Raw genomic sequence first — 22,151 nt, 5'->3', positions numbered from 1 at the left:
AAATACTTAATTTTTTATCGAATATCGATTATCTGCACAGAAATCACTACACATCCTGTTATTCGTTTTGTGTTTTATCGCTTTTATGCCAGACTGAGATAACATTGGTCATTTCTGAAACAATAAAACTATAGAGTAGGTTGTATTATATGTGTTCTTGGAATGCATGCATTCGACATTCCTTCATCGGAAATCGGAATATTATATTTTTAAGGTTACGCAAAAAGACGCACAGCTGTCAAGTGCAAAAATACAAAAACTATTTTTCAACTTGTTTATTAAATCACTCAACAATAATTGCACTTAATTAAACATTATTCTAACTAAAACAATTAGATAATAATCAATTAATAAAATTTAAATCTGTTACGCACATAAATAAAAAATATTCCATTAAATTCCTTAAGTACCTATGTACAACTTCAATGGCAATTTTATAGGCACGATATGTTACATTCTTTCGGTAATATTATGATACAAAAATTGTACAGGGATACGATCACAAATCAAACATGACACGGTAGAGTACTGATGTCACGGCGCGGGCTGGCAACACCGCATTGCACCTGCGCATAGGCAACAGCGCCTCCGTTATGTACAATAGGGCGTTTCATCGACACGCGAGCTCGCATCACGCACACACGACACGGCACCTCACAACTTCTTAACGATATCGAACTTGGATTTGAGATCCATTGGCACCTTTTTGGGGTCTACTTTCTTTTTAGCCGCTAAGAAAGCACGCATCTCCGCGGCTGTCATCTGCAGGTTGAGGCGGGGTGGCTCAGGGGACGCTCCGTCGGTCCGGTCGGAGCCTGTCGAGCCGGTGGTCGGCGTGGAGTCGTTGGAGGAGGCCGCAGTGTTGTTGGCAGGCCGCTCGGGCGCGTCCAGGTCCGGCATGGGCTCGCCGGGCGCGGGGGCCACCACCAGCAGCTCGGCGTCGTCGCCGCGCTCCTTGATGCGCGCTACCACTTGTTTGTGCGTCTCGCCCGCTATACTGTGACCGTTCACTTCAAGGATGCGGTCGCCGCGGCGCAGCCCCGCCTTCTCCGCGGGCGATCCTTCGTCCACCTTGCCGATGTACTGGCCCGGCTTGCCCTTTTCGGCGTGCAGGTTGAAGCCATAGCCGTCGAAATCGGGGACTTTTCGCACGTGGCACAGCCGCGGTTCCGCAGCCGCGGTGCCGTTCGCAGACATAGCTGGAACTTGATAAACGCGCTATCGCTCTCGGACGCGATGAGCCACTGCCACCCGCCGCAACACGTATCACCTGCGGAGGCCGGAGGCTCCGCTGCGGGGAGGGGAGGACGTGAACGCGACCGACACTTCCAGTGCTTACCGGGTCGCCGTTCAGGCGCGAAGTATTCGTTACGTGTATTGTGTGTGTGTTTCGAGACTTGACTGCAAACGGTAAGTTATTAGGACCTAAGGAGACGATTTGTTAATGGGGTGAAAGATGCCACGACACGTCAGCGCGCGCGCATACGACCGAGCATCTCAGTGACCGCTTTCCCGTGACGCCACTCCCTATTTTGAGCATACTGTTACTTTCATCTGCTTACGTCTATGTTATACTTCAACCCTTTGTTAGACAACTTCATAGTGTAACTGAATGTATAATATTTATCGCAAATTGTTGATCAACATGTGTAAAGTGTAAAGATATAAAATAGTGTGAGAAAAGGCCGCCGGTAGATGGCGCACGAGTGTCGCCGGTCGTTGCTCCGAAGGTATACGCAACTCAGCTGTATTTTAATTAATGTTTACAACTCTTCAGTGACAAGAATTCGTGAGGCATTTATAAGGTGTGTTCTATAGGTGCTAAATAAAAGACCTGCGATGAAGCAAACGATTAAGATAAGGAAAAAAACTCAGTCCCTTTATCACAGGTACACGTCGAAACCTTTGGCTTGCCGCAGGTAAATTTCAAAAGGCATTCTCGTGTATAAGACTACAAATTATGGATGATTAATATTTCTTACCCGCCATCAGACAAATTTATATGAATTACATTACATACCTATACTTTGGGAAACACTGGAATGTAATCAATTCCACAGAGTAATAATGCGATACAGAGCCGTCTGATAAATCGCAAAAAAGATTTCATTCACACATTAATTAAGTAGAAATTGTGTTTCTACATTTCTTAACCTTTATTCAGTGAACTCAGACAGAAAAGACTTTCAATGGATTTAACAAAGCCTTTCAAAAATAAAATAAATATATTATGTTAATACAATTTGTGGGTTAATGGTAACGCAAACTAAAAGTAATTGGTTGTTCCACTCATTACTTTTAATTAAGTCCAAATAAAAAGAGATAATGTACCCATTCGGCATCAATAATCATAGGTAATTTCTTAGTTGAAAAGAAAATATGTTATACGTCTTGTTTATTTTTGAAATAAATTTTCTATATAGTGAATTAGATGATCAACTCAGCTTGAATAATAATCCAAAGTTTATGAACTAGCGTTTAAACATACTACCAGGTAGAAAATATGTAAAGGGACCACATAAATAGGTACCGTTATATTGTAGTGATGTATCTACAATACCTACCATATTCTTTCAGTAGATATTCACGTACTTAAAACAGGCTTCATTCATTTATGGTGATAGGTTACAGTGGGCAAAAGTCATATTCACATAGTAACAGGCTTTGTTATTTAGGGCTGATTTTTCAATGCTGGGATAAAACTTATCCGTCCAATAAAGTATTACACGATAATATTAAAATGTCACGTAAACTGTCAAATACGGGCAATTAGAATACGTTTTTAAAATGGTAGTTTTATACATTATTCGACGAATAAGTTTTAACCAAGGATTGAAAAATCAGCCCTTAGTGGTGTATTTCAGTCAGCAAAATTAGATTAATAGTCCACATGTCAGAAGACCAATAGAACACTTTTCAGTACTTTTAGCAAACCTGGGTTATCTACCCCATTCTAGGTTATGAACATATTGTATAATCTATGATCCGGGTAACGGTCCATAATTCCAATATGGCCGAAGACCATAGACACTGGCAGGTTCCTGCAATAAGTACGTGATACACATATTAATATTATTGGAAATGCAATGCAGGAAGCTATGGCCATATTAGATGGAGGTTGACCGGTTCGGTTCCTGCAATTAATTTTTAAACCATTTTATTCTAACAACGTGTTTATTGATTATAATGAAAGCCCAGTAAGGTCATTAAAACATTTCATTGCCTATGGGACTGTTTCAATGTAACACTGTTGATACAATTTTGAGTTATACAGATGGTTAGGTACTTGGTGGTTAAATCTGCTTCAATCAAAAAGTAAATGACTTGAAACATAATAAAAGCTAACTAAGGACATGCAAACATTAATATATTGACATTGACAAAATATGGGACCATCTCGTAATACAGCTCCATGTAAGAAGTCTATGAGTAAATAAAACTGAATCATCTCAACCGTGATTTTTCCTCAGCACAGAGTACGCTTAACTTAAACTGACCATCCGTTCAAAACTTGAAATTGGCAGAATCCGTCCTCACTGGGATCGGGAGTTGCCATTTGTAAAAAAGAAGAAGAAAAACAGTATAGTATGTAGTAGTAATATAATTTCAAGATTAGCAGCTGGTATCTTGGTGGCTAAGGGTACTTCAATCAAATGGTAGATGGCCAGAAAGTCGAAGATATATAAATGATGACAATTAATCTGTAAATCATCTGCTAATAGCTATATGTCTCCATCTGTAACTATAATTTATGAAAGAACAACAGAATACTTTGACAACATAATTCGATGATATAATTCAAAGCATAAAACAGTAACTCCAAACATTTATATGAATAAAAATGAATAGAAATATTATTAATACTTCACGTATAAGTTAGAGATTTGAAAAGTGATGATATTTGCATCAAGTGTTCCTGCGAAGCACAGCAACTATTAACTCTTAGATAATTATACAATCATATGAACACACGTTAAAAAGACGTTTTTTTAACGTAGCGTATAATCATATTACAATAAAATTTCGTCTGTACGCATCTTGGGTGTGGCAGCCATATTACATACAGCCCATAAGTGGTTTTGAAGCCATCGACAGTTGTTGATTGCGCAATTTTCTTTGCTTTGTCGTTGTACACAGGTGGTTTAAATTTCCAATAACTTATCTTCTTATTTTATTCTTACCGTAGAGACGACAACGATTAATGATATGCTGCATTGATTAGTAATGTGAATGCATAAATATGTATGGAAAAAAAGATTTTTCTTATCGATAAAAGTTTTATTCTTCGATCTAATGAAGACATTCATTCCCTCTGATAAAGGTCCCCTGTTTTATAAAGGTCATGACTTTAAAAATATTTATTTAATAGCACTGAAAATGGCATAAACAAATATAATATATAGTCATAATTAATGACCTTCCAAAGAAGGCAAAAAGTCTTTCTACTGAAATTTTCTTTGAGCCAGCCTAGGCTAACACGTATTCGTTACGCTCACGCCGCCCCATGAGGTTGGAGCTGGTTGGCTCACAATTTGTTTTGGCCTGGCGACGGGCAGCCGCTGACGGGGTCACGGAAGAATTCTACCATACCCGTGGCCGCGTCGTTGATGCGGCTTGACGGAACACAGTGGGGTTTTGGTCGGTAGGAATCCGACATAACCCACGGCCTCTTCCCCGGAGGCCGTGGGTATCTAGGTATGCAAGATTTCCCCACTTAAAAAAAAAGGTTAACACGTATTATTATCAAGACTCAAGAGTAACATAACATACACATATATCATTTGATAATTAAATAACCATTTCGTAATAACACGAACGATTCATTACAATTACCTCATAATTGTGATTGATTGATTACTTTTATAATAGTCCAATTAAATTCATAATATTTTGCTTTCACTACATTTTTGCATACTAGCTAACGGTGTACGAAGGCGTATACAGGTCTTTACAATATCAATTGAATCGTTATTTATAATACTGAGGTTAGCACTATACTGTGGTTAGTTTATAGTTCTGAAGTTGGCCCTATACTGTGGTCAGATAGTACACAACACAGCCTTACTATGTCGTCATAAAGCATTATTATTGGCAGTGTGGAAAAATGACAGCGCTATACAGGTGGTCTAGCGCCATCACTTTTCCATTCTGGAAATATAACTGATATAGCAGTATTATTTCCAGAATATAGTCTATAAATCTTATAAGACATCATGGTAACCCCTATGGTTTTAGATTCTATGCGCAGTTGAAACATGAAATACAACAGTAAAAGAAATAAATCAGTTAATCAGTTAATCAGTTCGAAGTCCCTGATATTCCACATGGGGGCACGAGGCTTAACACAATTATGATAAGATTTGATTCAGAACAACAAATTATACAATCTATACTAATATTATAAAGCTGAAGAGTTTGTTTGTTTGTTTGAACGCGCTAATCTCAAGAACTACTGGTCCGATTTGAAAAATTCTTTCCGTGTTGGATAGCCCATTTATCGAGGCAGGCTATCATCACGCGCCACGTGCCACGCGGGTGAAACCGCGGAGCGCAGCCAGTGAATTAATAAATTATAAAACTAACAAGCATTTCAACACTTCTAAGTTTACTAGCTATATCCCCCTTTCAATCATTTCTATTCTTAGTGCAAATTTGAGTTGTTTTTCATTTACGTGTTCAGATAATCCATTCAAACAATACTTTTTATAACACTTACCATACACATACGTATCTTTTATAGCCACCATTAAAAATATTAGCCTGCTATTTCTAAATGCTAATTTTTACAGTTAGACCGTACTCTTTTAGAGTAATAATAATGTAGGTAGAAAGCGAATAAGTTAAATACGGAGCAGAAAAGAAGGTGCTAAATTACATTATTTATTCGTAAATTAATATTTATATTATGTTTTGTTATTATAAGCAGACAATGAACAAAATGAGGTCATAAAAGTTTTACAATAAAAAAATAAACTTGATCAAGGGGCGGTTATTCAATCTTTAGTTAAAAATTAACCGTTCAATAAAGTTTTACACAATAATATGAAAATATAACCTGTAAAATAACAAAAGTCGGACAATAGACCCATTTTTTAGTAGTTTAATATCTACGTTATTCGATGAATAAATTTTAACGGAGGATTGAAAAATCGACCCCAAGTTGGACTTAAATACGCCCAAATATTGGGGAAATCAGTAAAATACATACATAAAATATGACATAAAAATATATTTCATTATTTTCAGTCTTATAAAGTATATCATGTGTAATACATATATTCATTCCTTATCAATTTGATTACATATATTAATATGAAATCAATTGTTCAACATTATATCTTTGAAATGATAACATACTTGTGATTACGTCTTATCATCTCTTTGTGCCTGTTATGATGCGTAAGAAAAGTCTAGACATAGCATTTATATTATTATGTACTAAAATATGATATTTATTCATAACTACATTTCCGCAGGCGGCTTCGCCCGCGTTTTCAAAGAAAACCCCGCATAGTTCCCGATCCCGTGGGATTTCCGGGATAAAACCTATCCTATTTGTTAATCCAAGTTACCCTCTATGTGTGTGCCAAATTTCATTGTAATCGGTTCAGTAGAGTTTGCGTGAAAGAGTAACAAACACACACACACACACACACATATTTGTGTAACTTGTATTTGTAAACAGTGATTATATTTTTAATTAAACATTGATCAAAACTCAAAATAAATATTTCAATTAGTAGTTAGGGGGCGTGTTCTGTAAATCTGGATGTTGAATACGTTATTTATAGCTTTAATAGAAAAAAAATAATTCAAATATTTTTTTAAAGAGTAGCATCATACCTATCACCATAAGTGTTGATTAGAAAATCAACAGTGTTCTTTATCTCATATCATCGACCATACATAGTAAATTCATGGTCCCTTTAACGTATGGTCTTCAATGTAATACAGAGGTCTCACTAAACTGGTTGTCTTTAATGGCTTATTCTAGTGCGAACTAAATTATCAAGTATTTTCATATAACGTTAGCACATAGCAAATGTGATGATTCATAAGAAATAAGGTTGGCATGTTTATCATTAATGCTGTTTACATCGTTGTGATTTGAAGAGATATTTATTGTTTAAACCCAGTAGGTACTTATTATAGTAGTGTGTAAACAAAGCAGCAAATGAGGAACACAAGCATATATTACAACAAATACATAATATTATTTAAACTATGCTGTAAAAAGCCAGAATCTGAAAAGTATTTACAAAAAGAAGGTTCATGTCGTTTTAGGATGATGGACTTCACACAAACTAATATAAAGTTTAGAAGAAAGGGAGAAAAGGGGATTTTTTTTCTTTTCTATTATCATTTGAAATTGTTTTTTCCCACTTACAAATATAATCTATTTTAATTAGGTACTTAGTTCTTATCTCAAGCCAACCCAGTTGAAGCCGGGACAAGCGACTAGTAAGTAGTATTGTTATAATGAAAACTACCTACGTGGGCTTCAAAGCGTAACCAATCTAGCTTGTGTTTTACCTCTTTGTTCGGTGATTCATTTAATAATAAATATAAATTGATAATTGATATCAATATGATTTTATTGTTACACTAGATTTCCGCCTGCGGCTTCGGCCGCGTTTTCAAAGGAAAACCCGCATAGTTCCCATTCCCGTGAGATTTCCGGGATAAAACCTATCCTATGTGTTAATTCAAGTTACCTTCTATACGTGTGCTAAATTTCATTGTAATCGGTTCAGTAGTTTATTCGTGAAAGCCATACATACAAACCTTACCTCTTTATAATATTACTAGCGGTCCGCCCCGGCTTCGCCCGTGGTACATATTTCGCAATAAAAGGTAGCCTATGTTCTTTCTCAGGGTCTAAAGATTATCTGTGCCAAATTTCATCAAAATCGGTCCAGTAGTTTATGCGTAAAAACCATACATACATACATACAAACCTTTCCTCTTTATAATATTAAGTACAGATTATAGTATAGATAGATAAGAAAGTTAAATTGAGTTTCAGGGCTTTTTCTATAAACTAAGAATATCATTATATTTAAAAAATATGAAAATATATTATGTTGAAGGCAATGCAATGACTTAAAAATTAAAATTTAATAACAAAAGCTATATTTAAACTTTTATGCCGAAATATAAACAACAATTCATAATTAAATACTTTAAGAAATCGTCAATTGTCTAATTAATTAACTTAATAGCTGTAATAAATAATGATATTATTAGTAAATGATAAATCACTACATAGTATAAAACAAAGTCGCTTTCTCTGTCCCTATGTCCCTTTGTATGCTTAAATCTTTAAAACTACGCAACGGATTTTGATGCGGTTTTTTTAATAGATAGAGTGATTCAAGAGGAAGGTTTTAGTATATAATTTATTAGGTTTTAGACAAAGCGGGCGAAGCCGCGGGCGGTAAACTAGTATTCGTAATAAACTAAATATGATTAACAAAACTTTCTACTTTGAAACTCGGCGTGCAAGTTATTGCATTATCTCTGATAAGAATACTCATATCACATAATACGTTTCTAGATGACCTAATAGCAGGTACAATAGATAGTGAAGTCCCGTGTCCCCGTAGTGGGGTAAGGGGCAGATGCATTATTCATACATCTGTTTCACTGATCGATTTTCTTTAGGGACAAGTAGGTGATCAGCCTTCTGTGTCCTGCCAGACCGAGACATTTTTTTTTCTTCGTCTCCACCGGGAATCGAACCCAGGGCCCCTCGGTTCTAGGCTCACGCGTCAACCACTGTACCAAGGAGGCGGTCGGTACAATGGATACCTTTGTGTTATATTTCTAGTACTTACATAGATTTAGTATAAGGATAGCTCGTTGGTCTGAATACCTATGATATACCTATAGGACTCTACGACGTAGGAACTAATATCTACCTGTTTCGTACCTATTATAAAGTCTGTTATTTTGTCGTTTCAAATACACATGCAGTTATTTTTAATCTGAATCTAAATTAATTATTATAAGAGATAATATTTAAGTTTTTGTTTCTTGAAATTTAACTCAAAAACTCCTCTATTACCATTAGGAAACTATACAGAGATAATCATAGGCTATATTTATATACTAGCTTCCGCCCGCGGCTTCGCCCGCGTGGTGTTTTGATAAAAGGTAGCCTATGTTCTTTCTCAGGGTCTAAAGATTGTCCGTGCCAAATTTCATCAAAATCGGTTGAGAGGTTTAAGTGGGAAAGCGTAACAGACAAACAGACAGAGTTACTTTCGTATTTTTAATATTAGTAGGGATTATGTATTTCATTATCCTGGACGAGCGTGTATTCAGGCAGTTAGTACATAAGTAAAATTTTCAAAATAATTTACACTAATATTATACCGCCTTCACAGAAGAAGTGCTAATTTTACATATGATTGAAGGTTGCTAACAAGGCTGTATATCGCTAATACATTGTTTATATACTTCAGTTGCATAATCGCATTCCGATCGGTGCCTTGAAATAACGTTATCAGTTTCAAAACGTTTCGATATGTAATTATTATTGCTTTATGAAATGAACAAATTGCCGACATTTTTAAGGACAGGATTTTCCATCATATATGTTTTTTACCGAACACATTTTTTGGGCGGGGGAAAACAATTTTTTTTTTCGTGTTGTCTACCTGATTGGTGAAGAAAGATTTAAGAATTGGTGAACCTACGAAAAATTATTAAAAAATGAATGGTCCTAGATACGATGAAGACTAAAGTCTAAGAAGCTTCCTAAGATACAGAAACTTTCAAAATAAAAAGTAAATTTTCCTGTTTAAATACCTAATTCAATCAATATTAATTATTCTATGCTACCTATTTCTTTGCTAAAACTCACATTCGCACTTTCGGCGTAAAAATAGATAAAATTCATTAAAAACTTTTATTCTTGAACATGTGTATGTGGAATGAATTAACATCAATGCCATTTAAAAAATATAGTAGGCCACTGTTTTTGCGCTTCTCTCGCGTACTTTGCAGCTTCTCAGACGAGTCATAGAAATATTATAGCCATTCATAGCCATCAATATTATAAAGCTGAAGAGTTTGTTTTTTTGTTTGAACACGCTAATCTCAGGAACTACTGGTCCGATTTGAACAAATTATTTCGTTGTTAGATAGCCCATTTATCGAGGAAGCCGGAAGGCTTTAAGCTATATATCATCATGCTAAGACTAACAGGAGCGAAGCTTGCGGAGCCCAGCTAGTATTTGCTATTAAAATTGAACTACACTTGTAATAATTTATTCTGTTAAACGATGATTGAAAGCATAACTTCGAAGTTCTAAATCCCTTGGAACCTCCACTATGTCATCACTAAAGAATGTGTGATCATGGGGAAATCAGTCAGACGTCATAACTACACGAATAGTACAAGTTAAAACGAACCCTAATCACTTTATCATAAGGATTAATTTTCTAAATTAATATTCGCACGTGTTTTCGCGTATCAATTGATATTAAACTTTATTTTTTGGATAAGAAGGTATTATTTCGTGTGCTCTTGAGTTGGTTAAGATATGCGTTATCAAACAATTGACATTCTTGTGCCGTTTGTGCAGTGTTTTAGTACTCAAGAGACATTTTATATACAGCTTTAATTATGTGAATTATTTTTCTAAAAAGCGTGGTGAAAATAATTATATTAAGTTAATAATAATTCATAGGTATGTGTTATTCACATTATTATAGTGTAGCTTAAAAATAGAATAAGATTATAATTTTCCTCATAATAACTGTGAGACAATTATCAATATAACTATAAATTGTGTTTAATTAAAATTTAAGTTGAAAATTCGATGTCGTAGGCCGTGCCCTGTATCTGTCTAATTATCTATAGTAGGTATATTTTAAACTCATTATATAAAAAATATAGTTTTCAATAGATAGGTATGTAAATTTGGCATTAATAAGTATTCCTCAGTAAATTATTTAATAACATGATTGTTATCTTTATATTGAAACAAATTATCTTAAACTAGCTGCTCCGCGCGGTTGCAGGGGTGGAGGCACCCCCGTGCCTCCACCCCTGTTGGTCGTAGCGTGATGATATATAGCTTATAACCTTCCTCGATAAATGGACTATCTAACACCGAAAGAATTTTTCAAATCGGCCCAGTAGTTCCCGAGATTAGCGCGTTCAAACAAACAAACAAACAAATTCTTCAGCTTTATAATATTAGTATAGCTTAAAACCGATCCTATACATCATAGGTATACCAAACATTAACTGACACATTACAGTACCTACAAGAATAATAAAAAGCCTCTTTGCTAGTATGAATTTAATCTATAAACAGATGAAGGTCACTGGAGGCTGCGACAGGCGGCATTCTTTGCGTATTTGCGCAGAGTTACGTGTACGGCAATAGGTCAACTGACCAGCTTGTCGAGGTTTTCATGTATACTTAAGGCTTTTTAGGTAATGGTGATTTGTTCTTATAGTGCGTTAGATAAGTAAGATTTTGGTGACCCTAATTTTTTTATATCAATACCAGTTTACTTATGTATTTCTAGAGAAATGTCTCCACTATGTTTAATTTACTAGTACATAAAGTGTGCTCAGTATATAGTGGAAGATTTATTATATACCTGCTTGTAATTAATAGTTCAAAAATTACTAGTTACGATGGTTTTGTAAATCCTTTGCCAGTAAAAAGCTCAAAGCTCCATTATTACTCATCCTTTTTACATTGATATCACATTGAAATCATAACGTAGATATTCAAAACTAAACTAAACTAAAAAAATAATGTCCTATAATATTTATTTATTTAATTCTATTTTTTTTTCACAAAAACAATTACAAGTTTGTTACATATTACTCTGCCAAACTGTACAACAGTTTGTTGGCAGTTATACCTTTCTTAAATATTATATCTATATTCTAAACTTATATTATAAAGCTGAAGAATTTGTTTGTTTGTTTGAACGCGCTAATCTCAGGATTTACTGGTCCGATTTGAAAAATTATTTCGGTGTTAGATAGACCATTCATCGAGGAAGGCTATAGACTATATATCATCACGCTAAGACTAACAGGAGTGGAGCCACGCGGGTGAAACCGCGGAGCGCAGCTAGTAATACATATAATTATAAACAAACTTAATGTTATAAATGAAAACACACTCACTAATTAATAATTTTATGGAAATTTATAACCAATTTACGAAATGCATATATTAAAGTATCTACCAATTAGATGTGTCATGTGACATCATGTTTTAATTAACTAATTAGTATTTTGCAAATTGTTAGTAATCAAGTTTCAGTGGTTGAACTTGACCTGTCCTCTAGATAATTATATTAGTTTTATATGTAATACCATTTAAGTTAAATAAAAGTTATTAAGTAGTTCCAGATGGTCTTAAGTGTAGTTTAAATTTTAAAAAAAAGTTTTTTTTTGTCTGGGTAAAAAATTATTTTTGTTACAGTTATTATGTTATGGGTACTTTGTTGTATTTTGTTGATATTTTTTGTCTTGTTTCAATTTACTTATGTACGTAGGTATTTATAGTTCAATCTATAATATACATATAATATAGCGCAGGAATGATTATGTTGAAAATGATAGAATTTTGAATGTATGAATGAATGTTATTCATTCGTTGAAATAATTCGAATCTAAGTAATGTAATTATTAATATATTATAATATAATTAATTATAAATTCATATGAATAATGATTACAGAAGATAAAGTATGATAACGAATCTTATCTGAGTGGCAAATTCGATCGATAACATATTTTACGTATTTTTATTTATAATTCTTGTTAAACGTAAAAGATTGATACGTAATTAAATTATTGATTTAAAAAATTAATTAATAGGGTTTTTCATATTGGTATTAAATAAAATATTATCAAAATCGAGACGTTCTTATAAAAGACATCAACGCATCATATAAGTAGTATCTTCTATGCAATAAGTGTTATTATTTTTTACTAAGTGATACCACAAGTAAGTTGTAAGAGTAAGTAGGTTGGATATGAGTGATATAATTATTGTGAGTGATTAATAGAAAATATATCGTTTTTTAAACGCAAAACATTACAAAATTAATACTAAAATTTCTTATCGTTGTGCTGACACAAAAATTTGTAATTTTACGTGCCTGCTCATTTTAACGCATATTATTAATAATATTAGGTAACACTAATAATAGCTAACAATACATGACAGTACACTACGTGACTTTGTATTGTATGTTTGTGTGACACATACCGCGAAAAAAGTGAAAACATTAATGAGTCTTAAAACAGAGTAAGTACTTCATTATGATGTAAATTCATATTCGGCAGTTTGCATATTTTGTAATAAAAATTAAATCTATGCAAAGATTACTTTTTATAGTTGGAGAGTAAAATTTCATTTTGCACTGTAGGTAATTAAGAAATTTAATCCATATCACAGATAATATTATAATTTAACAGAAGCGTTATGGATGAATTATGAAATGAAATGTATTTGAAGGGACAAACGTAGTCTTTAATCTGTACTAACATTATAAAGCTGAAGAGTTTGTTTGTTTGTTTGAACGCGCTAATCTCGGGAACTTCTGGTCCGATTTGTTAGATAGCCCATTTATCGAGGAAGGCTATCATCTCGCTAATACCAACAGGAGCGAAGCAATACGGGTAAGACCGCGGGGCACAGCTTGTATATTGATAAAGCTTTGAAACAGGGAATTACAGAATTACAAGCCTATTCAAACCAGAGATACCCACCGCGTGGCGGTAGCGGATAAATATCTGGATTTTTATGGCGGATGAAACCGCGCGGCACAGCTACGGGCTTATTAAATGTTAATTGAGCAAAAGTTGACTTAAAAGCTTCGTCCCTTTCACTCCCATATGTTATTAAATATGTAAGAATGAGACAAAACACTAAACTACTTAACCCTTTAGTTTGTTAGATGAATGACGAGTACAGTACTAGACTTCTACACTATTGTTATTCTATGTACACTAAAATGGAATAATCTCACGCACAGAACTTTCTATGAGTTTCTACACATCATGGTATGTGTAGTTCCGTATACCATGGATTAGAGAAAGTACTAGAAAGGGACAGATGGATGTATTGCATACGTGTAAGGGAGAAAACTATATGTTCCTCTTGCGCGTCACGTAACCCTGTATGGAAATTGTAGTTCATTCATGATGGAAGTTTCTAAGAATTTCAGTACATGATTTATTTTTTATTTTTAAGAAAAAATAAACATAGTTCATCTACTAGGTATGTTTATTTTAATAGTAGATACTATTTATTTTAACTAAAAATAAAACTGAATTTAGTTATTTATTCAAAAATATCATCATAATATATGCCATGATATTATATGCGCTCACAATAATTAGAAAGTAGATTGTGTATTACCAACACACAATTAAAATATGCATATTTAAAAAAAATATACAAGACATAAAATCAATACTTATACATTAGGGAATCCAAAACCCGCGAAAGTTTATGTGAATCAGTCGCACAAAGCTCGATTTATAATTTTAATTACATCAATCACGAAAAAATTGATTACCGCATGAAATATAAATCGTATTTCTAAAGCTATATACTCGGAACTGCCTGTTATCTAGAGAATGTTTACGAAGTAGCGTAACTCAATTGTAATTAGTACTTTTATCAGTAATTGGGATTATGCAAACTGTATTATATTTGGTAATATAAAAATGAATCGCAAAATGTGTTGGTAAGCGCATAACTCGAGAACGGCTGAACCGATTTCGGTAATTCTTTTTTTTATTATATTCCTTGAAGTACGAGGATGGTTCTTATGTAGAGAAAACGTAAATATGTACCACGGGCGAAGCCGGGGCGGACCGCTAGTTGGTAATAAAATTTAATTTATTGATGCCACTTAGTATGGAATGACTCCGGAAGAACGTCATATAATTCAATTATGTATTATTATCGTATCTATCTATATAATCTATTATGGTTATGACCTTAGAGGTTATGACACACTTCAGAAATAGTAATCCTTCCAAAATAATAGTCAAAATTAATAAATTACTATATTTAAAACATTTTATTCTGTATCTATACTAATATGATAAAGCTGAAGAGTTTGTTTGTTTGTTTGAACGCGCTAATCTCAAGAACTACTGGTCCGATTTGAAAAAATCTTTCGGTATTGGATAGCCCATTTATCGAGGAACGTTATAGGCTATAATATCATCACGCTAATACCAACACAAGCGGAGCGACGCGGGTGAAACCGCGGAGCGCAGCTAGTAATTAATAAACCTTAAACATACATACTAATATCGTAGTACAGTAGAACTCCAATTATCCGAATTAATGGGGACCGGGACCCATTCGGATAATCAAATATTCGGATAATCGGATTTTTTTTTAAATTTGAAATTGGAGAGAATAAAAGCTACGTTTTGATATTGCACAGTGCACTATATTTTTATTGAATTAAATGAAAGAAACATGAAATTTTCACATGTTTTAAATATATAAATAAAATGTACCTACTTATGTACAAGTTTAGAAATAAAAATCATTGTTTTTTAAACATCTCAAGTCAGTGTAGGCACAACAAGTCAAGTCAAGACTTGACGCGCAAACACTGGCTTCGCGGGGGGAAGAATAATAGCGCACTTTGACTTTTTTTGGACAATTTTTTGTGATTCGGATAATCGGCGATTCGGATAGTCGGAGTTCGGATAATTGGAGTTCTACTGTACATATATTATTATTAGTCTGTGCTAATATTATAAATGCGAAAGTAACTCTGTCTGTCTGTCTGTTACTCAATCACGCCTAAACAACTGAACCAATTTGCATGAAATTTGGTATGGAGATATTTTGATACCCGAGAAAGGACATAGGCTACTATTTATTGCGAAATATGTACCACGGGCGAAGCCGGGGCGGACCACTAGTTCTTAATAAGTCTACAATCAAGACAATTACAAAAATCGTATGAAAGTTCGTTCCTTTGTTTTCGATACATTTATGCACTTACTGTTATCACACATAGCATCAGATAACTATGATAATATTGATGCATTGATAGCTGTTCTGCTCATTTTGATTATTTTTTCTGGTAGAACACATCAAAATAAAAACATGGTAATATTTTTTTAAGTAGATAATCTTTTTAACTATTAATTGAAATGCAAGAGCACATTACATATTGTGATCTTATGATAAAAATTATAGTGACATAGCCATATATATGCAAGATAAAGAAAGTTATTATTATTTTATATTTCGACCCATTTAATTGAAAATGTGATAATTTGTTTCACAAAACTAACAAAATCTATTTCTCGTTTCAGAATTACAACAACCAAAGCAATATAACTGAAGATGCAACAACATTGAAATGGCAATGCGGAGTGGTGGAGCAAGCGCAGGGGGGCGCTCCCGTGGGGGGGACTCTCAGGTAAGCTTTTATCTCTAATATAATACTTTTCTAGTATTTTGAAAACATAATATACTGTATATTATGTCTTCAAACCTAATGATAAATAGGCGAATTCTTTTAAAAGACACTAATATATTAGGGTAAAAGCCGGATAGTTGCGCCAGTGGGATACTTGCCGCAGTTTCGAATACACTATGTTACGGACATTAGTGGCAATAACGCTTTACTATAGTTGTAAGTACCCCTCCCGCAGACCTCAGTGCCACGTCAATCGTTTGTGTAGAATCACGCGTTTCATCTGTGTGAGCGAAATTGTTCCGCGGTGAAACTTCGATAGGCGTTGAAACTATATTGGTAAGTCATTTGTATTGAAAATTTTTGTTACTAATTGTGATTTCAATATAGTTTATGTTTCTTTGCGTGCATTAGACTTTAAATTATACTGTTAATTACATTTTATTGCAAAATATTGTTGATTTATTTCGCAAATAAAAAGGGCAAGTATCCGTATCAAAAAGGATAGTCGCCTTAGAAACTTGTGCGGATAGTTGCTCTCGGGGCAACTATCCGCAACTACAAATTCTTTCACTAGCAAATATTAATATTATTGCGTTTTTATTGGTAATAAGGCCGGTCCGTGCCGGTACAATATTCATTTCGCTAATTTTTTATTTAACTTCCAGGAAAATACCCTGTCCTTGATTTTGAAAATGAAAAAAGACTAGTGACTCATATACTAAAGCTCGGAGACGCAGGATTTCCTCCTGAAAGAAATACAATTCGTCAGCTAGCTTACCAGTTTGCCGAAAATTTGGGGTTAAAGCATAATGTCTGGGCCACAATGGTTAAAAAGCTTTCTGGAAAGAAATCCCGAAATAGTTTTGAGGCAAGCTGAGGGTTTATCAATTGAAAGAGTGAGGGGTCTCAACAAGAAGACGTTGCAAAATTTTTTGATCTACTTATTACCTACTGTCTTAACTGAGAATGAATTGCTGGTTAAACCAGATGGAATATTTAATATGGATGAAACTGTATTGCATGCGCTGTGGAAAGATGAAATCCCTCACTTCTGATGATTAATGCCAAAGTTGTAACAAATAATAAAGACTGATTAAGTGAATTGATATAAATTTGTTTTTTTATTTAAAAAAAATATTGTGAGGCATCTATCCCCTCACGAGGCAAGTATCCTCTGAAGTATTATTTACGATAGGCAACTATCCGCTAGATTAGGCAACTATCCTTCATTTGAGAGGTCAAATAAAACAGGATTTACTCAAAACCTTTAATAATTATGTTTAATAAAATAGGCTAATATGATGGTTTAAAGACCTATCTTTTGATATACATGTTTCATTATTCTTATTAAGTACATAATTTTTCATAATATAGCTTTTTTGAAAAGTGGCGCAACTATCCGGCTTTTACCCTACATATATCACTTTGATAATCCTTACAAATATCTATGTTCTTATTTTTTTTCATTCTAAATCCATACTAATATTATAAATGCGAAAGTAACTCTGTCTGTCTGTCTGTTACTCAATCACGCCTTAACTACTGAACCAATTTGCATGAAATTTGGTATAGAGATATGTATTTTGATACCCGAGAAAGGACATAGGATAGGTTTTATCCCGGAAATCCTACGGGAACGGGTTTTTCTTTGAAAACGCGGGCGAAGCCGCGGGCGGAAAACTAGTAATTTAATAAAACCAAAAAAATAATAATAATGAAAGTATTGCATTAATAAGTGTGCAAAGTTTGAATTAAATATGTACGTTTAAAGTGTGTGTCAAAAACATACAGGGGAAACTAACAAAAACGTTTGAAAAAGAAATTTTCCCTCATATTGCAAAACCAAAATACAGTCTAAAATCTAAATAATTAGATCCTCGATCCTTTTCATAACATTTTAATACGATCAATCACCAATTACCAATATTAACCAAGGACCATTTATTCTTTCCAGGCAGCGCGTGCGATGGACGAATTCGAGCAGCTGGCTGGTCTGCGAGGGCGGGCGGTATATGTGCTGGAACACCTGGCCACCTTCACGGTGACCAGGGAGACGGGGATCGTGTATCCTGCTGATGGTATGAGGCGGCTGCTGCAGCTCGAGAAGACAAATGGTAATTGAAATGAAATAAAGTTATTGTGACCAGTAAATAGTTACTACAAATGTAGGATAGTGCATCCCGAACTAAGTGAAATACTTGTACCTTGGGATCTGTTTTTGACAGTCTTGTAGGCATCTTGTAGGCATACATTTCGGTCAGTAAGAGATACAAATGGAACTTAATACAATAATAATATTAATTACTTCGATTTTAGTACTTATTTATTAAACTGATATAAACACAGCAAAGTGTGGAAACGAGAAAACGTTTTTAATATTTCTACTGAAACTTTAAGAAACGATACTTTTTAATAAACAGTAATCATAGTTCATACAAATAACAATATCTACGACAAAAATTATAATAAACTGTTTTCTTCCAGGAATATGGAGTCAAAAGATGCAGCTATGTTTAGAAGAACAATGGGTTCTTGTGATGGATTACGAAACTGGAGTGAGTATCAATTATACTTCCAATAATAATTTTTATTTAAATATTAAAAAATTTAGATATATTAAATACTATAATTGTTTCGGAAGATTTACCGAAAATGAGTCCTATTTGTATACGTTTAACATTGACAAGTGAATAAAATTCATTCATTCATTCAAATATTTTTATGCATGCTAGGTATGTTATTTCAGACTTAATTGCCATAATCGGCAAAAAACTAAATATAATAATTATTGTTATACAAACGCACCTTCAACGCAAGTCATCACTACAATCCAAACTCAACCTTACCCCCTTTCCCCACAGTCCATAATGGAGCGCTTCCCCGCGACCTGGGTGCATTCGCCCACCGCCTTCACATCACCAGAACCAGCTGAGCTCTACAACAATGTGCTAGCCTTCGTGGTAGGGGCCCCAGAGACTGGTGGTGGCTCGCCGGGCGGTTCGAGACGGGAACTGCATATATTTCAATGTCATGACGTCAGCGCGCAGACCCTGGTTGAGGAGTTGAATGCTTTGAAGTAAGTTTATATTATCTATTTTTATATTATGTAGGCTTCTATAGCCGCGTTGAACACTTTTTGGTACGGAAAAAGCGCATAACCGTCGCCGACATACTTATTTATATTATGAAATTTAAAATTCGTTTTCATTTTGTCTCGTCTCGTCTCTTTAACCGCATAAACGTAGTACGTGTATAGTAATCTGTGCTATAATGACTACCTACTTTTTTGTGTTGTTTTTAACCCGCGCGAGCCGTTTCGTTCTTCCTCTTTAGGAAGTATTAAAAGTAATAATCTGTATCTTTAAAGGGTATCCTTAATTTTATAATAAAAGCAAGGGATTTAATATAACAAAATGAACATAATATTGTGAAAAAAAAGCATCTGCAGGCTTACTCTTCAACCTAATTTCAATCAGACTAATCCGATCCCTATGTATTTTGCAGTCACGTGATTTCGTACTCTTGAAAACCATACCTTAACATACATTGGATTGAAATTTGAAATTGGAATTGCTCCGCGATTTGTTACACGTGAAGTTAGCTATGATACGAGCCGCAATAGTATCGTCTCTTTACGATTAATCGGTATTCCGTATTAGGACTTTAAAATGCTATTATAACTTTAAAAAAACAAGGCTAATAAATATGTCTGAGTAAAATTAATATTAAATTTTATTAATTTTAACATATTCCATTTATTGAAAATGTTTAAAATCATAAAATCACGTTTGACGTTGGCTGTATGCGGGAGGGTCGTTGCCTTTTCTGCAACGTAAAAAAAAACCGCAGAGGCGCTCCAATTTCAAATATTTTTTACATAATCAAGTGGTTGAGAAGAGTGAACTTATTTAGTTGTGAGAGTTAAATATTTATAATTTTGAATTCATATTTGATTAGCTACTTTCAGCTACTCAAATAATAAGAAAGTTTTACATAAGTGGTAAGTGAAATATATACTAGGTAGCTATATTTTAAGTAAGTAATGTTTTATTATGGTTTTTATTAACTAAATAATGAGAACCAACTATATTTGTTTTTCGCTGTAGTATAACCTATATAATAATTACTACTATCCTAGGTTCATTTCTAAAGATGTAGCTTTATAAGGATAACAGATTTTTTAAAAATGACGAAGTGATTTTTTATTTTAGGTATTTTGTGATAATTATATTTGTTATTATTTACAAATATACATACAAACTTTTCTCTTTATTATATTAGTGTAGTTATATTGTTGATAGGCAGATAACATGAAAAAATGGGACGATATTTGCAGTCCTAATATTTTGGTCAAAATAATTTAACGTTTGATACAAATATCTCTTTTTGTGTGAGAGTAAAGTAAGATTATCATTTGACACACGTCGAAAATATCTTGATAATATTATCAATCAAATAAAAGCACTTAAGATCAAATTGTGTGTGAGGTGTGAACGGTGTGGTTATGTTTAACTTGCAGTTGCGTTTAAAATTTCCTGTTTTAACATGGTAATGTATGTTCTAATTATTACCTATAACATTAAGTTTCTTATTAATGATTTAGATATCCTATGAGATTGAAATAATAGTCAAAATTTAAAACTCGCTAGTTTGAGCAAATTCATATTATGATCTCATTATGATATACTTATAATTTGAATTTGCCCGTTGGTTCAATTCATGGTGTAAACTGTCTGGAAATAAGAGGTCATAATACGGCTCCTGTACACAGTTTATAAAAAAAAGTATTATCTTATCCTATTATAAAACTAGCTTACCGCCCGCGGCTTCGCCCGCTTTGTCTAAAACCTAATAAATTATATACTAAAACCTTCCTCTTGAATCACTCTTGACTCTATCTATAAAAAAACCGCATCAAAATGCGTTGCGTAGTTTTAAAGATTTAAGCATACAAAGAGACATACATAGGGACATAGGGACATAGGGACAGAGAAAGAGACTTTGTTTTATACTATGTAGTCAAGAGGTTCTACTAATATGTGTCATAAAATATTAGACCTCTACTAGCTCATAATAGCATGATTATTTATTTATCTAAATCTATCGTATAGATAAATAATATAATTTAGGATAAATTGTATACAATTAATTTATTATTTTTATATTAACTATTAACATTTGTTACAGGGGCGTAGGAAGTGGTGCCTCGGAGAGTGGCCGCGATTTCGTCATCGAGCGGGAGAGAGAGCGTGAGCGGGAGACAGAGATAGAACGACCTCGACGACAGGTAAAGCGAATACATAATATTCCATTTTTAAGGTGCATTTACACACTCGTTCGAATATCGAAGCAAATACAATTAGGCGCAATCAGTAGGAAGACGAATGTGAGAACAGTGGTTCATATCCACACTCGTATATCTGCCTACCTATGAATGTTTAGTCGAATGATGAGCCGAAAAGCGAACACAAATGTGTAGACTGTAGATATGTACACAATTACATCATATGCTGAAAGTAAGCAAACTTTAGTTATGTTGCTTTTTGGCTTTTACAACAAACTAGTGTAAGAACCCTTCCATTTTCTTTACATACCCATGTAATCATGAGTTTTGCCTTTTTTTAAACAATAATGCAGGCTCTCAATTACTAGTATTTATTTTTTATGAGTTTAATTATGGTAGGTACATAGTTAATTTC

General features: G+C 33.8%; 2 protein-coding genes across 2 annotated transcripts in view; one reads left to right on the top strand and one right to left on the bottom strand.

Annotated features, from left to right (window-relative positions):
• Positions 1-260: 260 nt before the first annotated feature.
• Positions 261-1,285, bottom strand: LOC149898024 (Na(+)/H(+) exchange regulatory cofactor NHE-RF1). The gene has a single exon (XM_090115943.1). It carries the CDS (start codon positions 1,195-1,197, stop codon positions 655-657), a length of 543 nt encoding a protein of 180 aa, XP_089972069.1. The 5' UTR covers positions 1,198-1,285; the 3' UTR covers positions 261-654.
• LOC149898023 (epidermal growth factor receptor kinase substrate 8-like) overlaps positions 1,270-22,151 on the top strand; it is a 37,869-nt gene continuing 16,987 nt past the window's right edge. The window contains exons 1-6 of the mRNA XM_090115944.1: positions 1,270-1,410; positions 16,346-16,452; positions 18,407-18,566; positions 18,937-19,007; positions 19,314-19,528; positions 21,640-21,739. Of these exons, the coding sequence (XP_089972070.1) occupies positions 16,393-16,452; positions 18,407-18,566; positions 18,937-19,007; positions 19,314-19,528; positions 21,640-21,739 (606 nt within the window). The 5' untranslated portion in view covers positions 1,270-1,410; positions 16,346-16,392. The remainder of the gene's footprint in view (positions 1,411-16,345; positions 16,453-18,406; positions 18,567-18,936; positions 19,008-19,313; positions 19,529-21,639; positions 21,740-22,151) is intronic.

Source organism: Colias eurytheme, chromosome 24, assembly GCF_061535395.1.
Source record: "Colias eurytheme isolate Ceu_HAF_F1 chromosome 24, ilColEury1 Martin Lab GWU primary, whole genome shotgun sequence".
Classification (NCBI taxonomy): domain Eukaryota; kingdom Metazoa; phylum Arthropoda; class Insecta; order Lepidoptera; family Pieridae; genus Colias; species Colias eurytheme.
The sequence above is the reverse complement of the archived record's forward strand: the minus strand, read 5'-3'. Positions and strand labels throughout refer to the sequence as shown.

What these genes read in the sequence shown, in the direction of transcription:
- LOC149898024 (XM_090115943.1), bottom strand. Translation starts at nt 1,197, where the DNA reads ATGTCTGCGAACGGCACCGCGGCTGCGGAACCGCGGCTGTGCCACGTG.